The sequence below is a fragment of the Solanum verrucosum genome, unplaced genomic scaffold (genome assembly GCF_900185275.1).
Source record: "Solanum verrucosum unplaced genomic scaffold, falcon-dt-bn FXZP01000060.1, whole genome shotgun sequence".
Lineage (NCBI taxonomy): Eukaryota > Viridiplantae > Streptophyta > Magnoliopsida > Solanales > Solanaceae > Solanum > Solanum verrucosum.
This window is the reverse complement of record NW_026020129.1, coordinates 1,579,176-1,585,766: the sequence shown is the minus strand read 5'-3', so window position 1 is coordinate 1,585,766 and position 6,591 is coordinate 1,579,176. Positions and strand designations below refer to the sequence as shown.

Here is a 6,591-nt window from a genome sequence, read left to right as displayed (position 1 = left end):
TCTATTTTCGGGTGGTCTTTCATTTTTGCTATCCAATATAACAGTCTTTGATGTTTGTTCTTTCGTTAAAGTACCATTAGCTATGACCTAATTTCGTTAGGTGTAAGCTTGGAAAACTTTTATCTTATCCGACAGAAGTTGTGTAGTATTTAATTTGCAAGGTATTAAGTTTAGAAGTAATAATTAGAATTTGTTTGAACGGGCTTATTATTGCTTTTGACCTATAATCATAAGCTAGAATTTATAATTTATGATTTTTTGTTTTTTTTTTGTCTTAAAACCAACTGCTTATAAGCACTTTTTTTAAATTTATCCAAACACTCTAAAAATGCGTTAAAGCTATTTTGGCTTGAAAACACTTAAAATAATCTGATCCAAACAGGCTCTAAGTTATGCCTTAAGGTTTTGTAGGAACATAACTATGTCTTGTAAGGCATAACTTGTGGATTATAAACTTCATAAGACATGACATTTTGAAAGTGAAGTTTATGTCCTTATAATTTGTGGTTATGAAATAAATTTATGTCTCTACCAATATAAGTTCCTTGAAATTACACAACATAATTGGTGTTATATTATGATATAAAAATATAAACTTTTGTCAAGTGATTTCTTTTATTTATTTTTTATGTTGGAGATATTTTTGAGCTCAAACATAAACCTTAAGGGTATTTTTAGACCCAAAAGTGGAAGAGGGGTATTTATAAACCTTTTCCCTAAATAAAAATATTTCTCTCGACTCTTTCTTTTTTAGTGATGGATCTATTGAAAACAACCTCTTCATATCATAAAATTAAGTGTAAAATCCATCTACATTTCACTCTCTTCTTCGTACCTCATTTTGCGAAAAAGCACAGAATAAATTGTTGTTGTTTGTTTGCGTCTCCCTCCATACTTCTACTTCTATATATGCATGAGTGTCTACTGAACATTTCAGTTAGGATTTTCTACTAAATTTAGTATTAGCTAAATATTTTTACGTAGTGATTTCGTTGACTTTAAATCAACGATCAACGAAGTTTGTTTTTTTCCTATTTTAACGACTTTTGCCCTTTTGAGAACTCTAGAAAGTAAAATAAGTGTGTATATTCATTATTATTAATTTGAAAATTGAGTGTATACAATTGGACTTTAATTTTGGCTTCCCATCGAATTTTCCTTCAAACCATAAGCTTCCAAATAATAAGTCATAATTTTGTGGTTATATTTGGCCCACAGCCGACTTATTACTCCCTTCGTTCTATATTAGCTAATCATCTTACTAAAAATAGTTATTTCTTGAACATCTTACTAACTCAATAATCATTAGTTAGATTTTTCATATATCATCCTTGCAACTAATTTTTTTTAGAACTGTTCACATTAGTTTGTAAAATTTCTAAGAAGTTTTTTTAAGGTGTAATTAATAAAATTATTTTCTTATTTATAATTTCTTAATATGTAGGTAAAAAGGAAAGTGACAACTAATTGGAACGAAGGGAGTACGTTTTAAAACTAAACCCCTACCAATTAAAACTAACGGTACAATCAGACACTACTAAAAAACTGTCAAAAAGCACGGAAAGTGACGCCAATTGCCACACTGTCCGTCGCTTTTAAATTAAAAAAAAAAATTAAATTATTTTACAAAAGGACGGACGACATCTCTTAGTCCGTCGCTTTTTTGGCGAATTTTTGCACCAAATATATATATAATCAATAATTAATTATTTTTTATAGTAGATGAGGCTACTTCTTTTTTAACCAAAGGTCTCGAATTCGAACTCTATGTATTAAAAGGTTCTTGGTAGGGAGCGTTTCCTCTCAAATGAAGCCTTACACAACGCAAATTTAAAATAATTGAATTTCAATGCGAATATAGACACCCAATGAGCAACGAAATGCGGTAGGCAAAATAGGAAAAGAAGAAGATTTTGACATTCATGATAATTGTACTCGCAACTCCAAATTAGAGAGGAAGAAAAAATCACTTATAATCCACACTTCTTTTCATTTTCATATTTATTAAACAAGTTGCACGAGGAAGAAACTCACTCTACCCAGAAAAAATAAATATATTTTCGGTCAATAAAAATAAAAGATTATTATTCTATTATTGACCAAACTCTTTCACATTTTTCGTTTGAAAATACTTTTTTTATCCAAATGGATATTGAAAGATAAGAGCTTAAGAGTATCGATGGAATCATTCATTAAATAAAAATAATAACATTTATAATCTATGAAGTATATTCAAATTGCAACAGTACTCTACGAGAAAATAAGGAATTAACAAGGGACAAAGTTCTGTAACTAAAAAAACAAAAATCTTACTCCCTCCGTCTCATTTTATATGACACTTTACAGATTTCGAGATTCAAACAAATTTATCTTTGATCGTAAAATTTTCATAGATCTTTTAAACATTTTAAATTATCAATTATTGTGACTTGTAGTACTTTTTACGTAGTTTACAAACATATAAATTTCATTTAAAAAAAATTGAAGATTCCATGCGCAAATTCCCGATCAAACTTAAATTGCTTGACTCTCGAAAAACGAAAAGTGTCGCATAAATTGGGATAGAAGGAGTTTGTTATTTCATTCGGCAATGAATTAGCGACTAGAAACTATTTAGCGATGAATTAATTAGAGGAACTATCGATAAATATTGCTTAACATGGTCAACATTCAAACTTCAAACATTGCGCCTGGTCACTAGAACCTGACCAATTCTTAAATCACAAACACAAGAAAAACATGATAGAGGTTAATTAACATGAGATTCGACGTGATTGTGGTGTATGTTATGCAACATTTGATGTGTCTATGTTCCATATTCCAAGAGAAAGTATGATAAGCAAAGTTGTTACTCAAATATATAACCAAAGTTAGATGGCTGAAATGAAAAATTGCTAGGAATATGTTATATAAAGGAGGATATATACTTAAATTAAACACAAGTTCTACAAAATGATTAATATTAAGATCGGTATTATTATGTTTGAGTGAATGTTGCACCTTTAAGATCCAACATATTCATAATGAATATGTCAAAAATACGAATATTGAGATGGATGTGTGGTCATACAGTAATATGGGACAAATTGTTGGTCAGTCAAGAATGATTACGTTCAAAAGATGAATATATCATAGATAGAGATGCTTAAATGGATGTGTGGAGATATTAAAACAGATAAGATTAGAGAAATAAAGATCCACATAACAAGATGAGAGTGACCTCTGTAAGATGAGAGAAACTAGGTTGAGATGGTTTGGGCATGTGAATAGGAGGTGTGTGGACGTGCTCGTCAGGAAGTATAAAAGTTTGGCTATAATAGAAGCTAGGAGGTGTAGAGGTAAGCCAAAGAATAACTGAGAAAGATGATTAGATATGACATCACACAACTTAAGCATATTAAAGACATGATCCCTAAAGAGAAAGGATGAAGGTCGAGAATTTTGATAGAAGGTGAGTCGATAGCCGAGAGTTGTTGTATTTCATGTGGGAGAGGCACAGGGCTAGTCTCCCCTCTTTATACATAATCATATTTTAAAATCACATATTTTCTTTGTCATTCAGTACTATTTATTGCTCTAATGTCTTTATGTAATCATGCTTTGAATTCCTCTTTTCTTTTGAGCAGGAGGTCTATCAAAAACAATATTTCTACAACATAAAGGTAAAGATAGAATCTCCGTATATCTTACTTTTTTCGAACCATACTTTGTAAAAATACAGTAGATAAATCATTGTTGTTTGTTTGTGTCTCGAGGGGCAAGCTAGTAGCCCACATGCAAGTTCGTCTGAACCAATAGATTTTACTTAAACAATGTATATATGTTAATAAATATATTAAATATGTACAAATATTATCACTTAAAATTATTATTTAAAATTAAAGTCCGTATAATTGAAATTCTAATTTTGCTTGTCTTCCTCCATACTTCTACCTTTGTACGTGTCTTGAACATTTCAGTTAGGATAATATATTCCGAGAAAATTTGATATTGACATATATATATTTACGTAATTGTTTGGAATATTATAGTGGAATAAATGTAAAAAGTTAACATGATTTCGTTATATATTTATTATAGTGGAATAAATCGTCCATCGAAAAGGTCGATCAACAAAGTACTTTTAATGACTTTTGCCCTTTTGAGGACTCTAGAAAGTAAAAGGGTGTAATATATATTTATTGTTAATTTGAAAATTGAATATACAAAATGGACCTAAATTTTGGTTTCCCATCGAACAATAACATGCCAAATAATAAGTCAAAATTCGGTGGGTTATATTTGGGCTTTGGCCCACAGTCAAATTCCAAATTTATTTTCGTTTCTCATTTGCTGTCCGATATTCATATTAAAATTCGATTAAATTCAGATTCGTGCGGGAAAGTGGATAAAATGCTTCTAACAAAGAAGACTCCATATACAAAAGATTCAAACTCGAGACATTTGGTTAAGGATAAAAGAATACGTATCACTCCACTATAACTCTAGTTGGTGAATTCTGACTTGTTAGTTTTTAAAACGAAACCCCTACCAATTAAAACCAACGGTAGGCAAAAATAGGAAAAAGAGAAAAAAGATTTTGTCATTCATGATGTCTATACGCTCAACTCCAAATTAGAGAGTAAGCAAAATCACTTATAATACCATTTGTATATACGAAGAAGCAATTACTAGAGTGACAACATATATACAAGATACAAAATCATTTTTTTTAATGATACTACGATTTCACATCAATATTTCGATCATGCTCGTTTACACTTGATTATAGATGGGCAAAAAAATGGCAATATAAAACGCAGAATGATATTTTTGATGTATGTTATTTGCAGACAATATTGTGTGCGACGAATTACAGAACGTATCCAAGAACTTGAATTATTCAGAAACACTATATGGAGAAATATGATAAGTGAAAATGCCATTGTTAATATAGAAAACAGTACACTCCTTAACGTGTGAGAAAGTATGATAAAGTGAAAACGTTTCAAAAAATATATAATCCCAAATATACCTAAAAAATTGGAAATAATACACTATTATTCAATATTCATCTTTTGATTAAGAATCCAATTGATTCATCCTTGGCAAAATATGTACGTCCAAAACCTGAAACCCCACCGGAGTTTCCACCACCACCAAACTCGGCGGCTCAGCCGTCACATCCACCACCGCTATCCCATCACCGCCGCCACAAACCACGCAAACTCTACCGCCGGCAGCAGCCATATGTTGTGCACCTTTAAGCATCTCATTTTCCAAAATCATAATCCAACTATCAGTTCCTGGATCATACTTTCTCAATGCTCCTTTCGATTCATCCACCGTATAAATAACTTCCTCCTCCATCGCCGCCACCGGACCTCTCCATCCAACCAACATCCCCTCCGGCATCTCCTGCCACGTGTCACTTCCAACGTCGTAGATTATTCCTTCTTTCGCCGCATCGCCTTTCACGTTTACCATACAGAGCTTCCCTCTCCAGCCTACTGCTTCAATCGCTTCCCTACTGAACTTCCCATCCTTGAGACCACTCATTTTCTCCCATTTCCAGACCTTGTTTCTATCGTGATGGTTACAGCTGTACTTTGTGCAGTTACTTTTCAGGTCCCACTTTTCAACTGATCGAGCTACCTCTGGGTTATAGCTTGACCCAATCCCACTCGCAACAAACACCACGCCCTGCGACGCGCCGGCAACGCACCATCGTCTCGGAGTTTCGAACCGGGGACCGGAGGTCCATTGACAAGTGAGCGGGTTGAAAACAAGAGGACGAGATAAGGCCGGGAGCAAAGGGTCAGTCGTCGCGGCGAGGAGTATAAAATTGCCGGAAACGCTTACCGATTGAATCGGAAGGTGTCGGGAGATGAACGAACGGTGACGGAGAAGGAGACGGAGAGGTGGATTAAGTGGAGGCGGAGGAAGTAAATTCCATTTTGCTGAAATCGGATCGAAATTCGCGAACTGAACGGAGTTCTCCTCAGATTTAGATGGCTTCAGTAGAGAATATATGGATAAAAAGGGGGGAAACGAAGGAGAATAAACAAGCCGACGCCATGATTGACAAACGGAGTAAAGAATTGAAGGTTGAACATGAGAAAGACAAATCTGAGCTATATCATCAGGAAGTCCAGGAATCAAGGACTCATACTGATGATGTTGATGAAGTTTTTTCCGGCGTTTTACAGCAGCTCCGGCTGCTGTATCTGCGGCTGCGACAGTGATGGTGGCGGAGTCGTTCATTTGAGAGGAAAAATGTCAAGCCGTGTGTGAGGTACAATAGTGGCCTTAAAATAGCAAAGGGAAAGTTGAATACCGTCAGAAAATTGAATAAATAAACACGCGTATTTTATATGCTATAATACATATAAGATATCATTTAAATTTACCATAGCACGTTATATAAAATACATATCTATTTATTTATTTATTTTTATAAAAATTTAAATATTTATTTATACAATCAATTAAAACTAAATTAATAAATATATTTATATATTATATGCTTTTAAACCAAAATGTTTGGAGTTTACATCATTACTTTAATGGTCAAAAAGTTATGTTGTCATTCAAGGGAAAGTATATCTACAA

General features: G+C 33.0%; 1 protein-coding gene across 1 annotated transcript; it reads right to left on the bottom strand.

Moving 5' to 3' along the window:
* Positions 1 to 5,041: 5,041 nt before the first annotated feature.
* Positions 5,042 to 6,243, bottom strand: LOC125826528 (F-box/kelch-repeat protein SKIP25-like). Its single transcript, XM_049505881.1, has one exon. It carries the CDS (start codon positions 6,241 to 6,243, stop codon positions 5,062 to 5,064), a length of 1,182 nt encoding a protein of 393 aa, XP_049361838.1. The 3' UTR covers positions 5,042 to 5,061.
* Between the last annotated feature and the right edge of the window lie 348 nt (positions 6,244 to 6,591).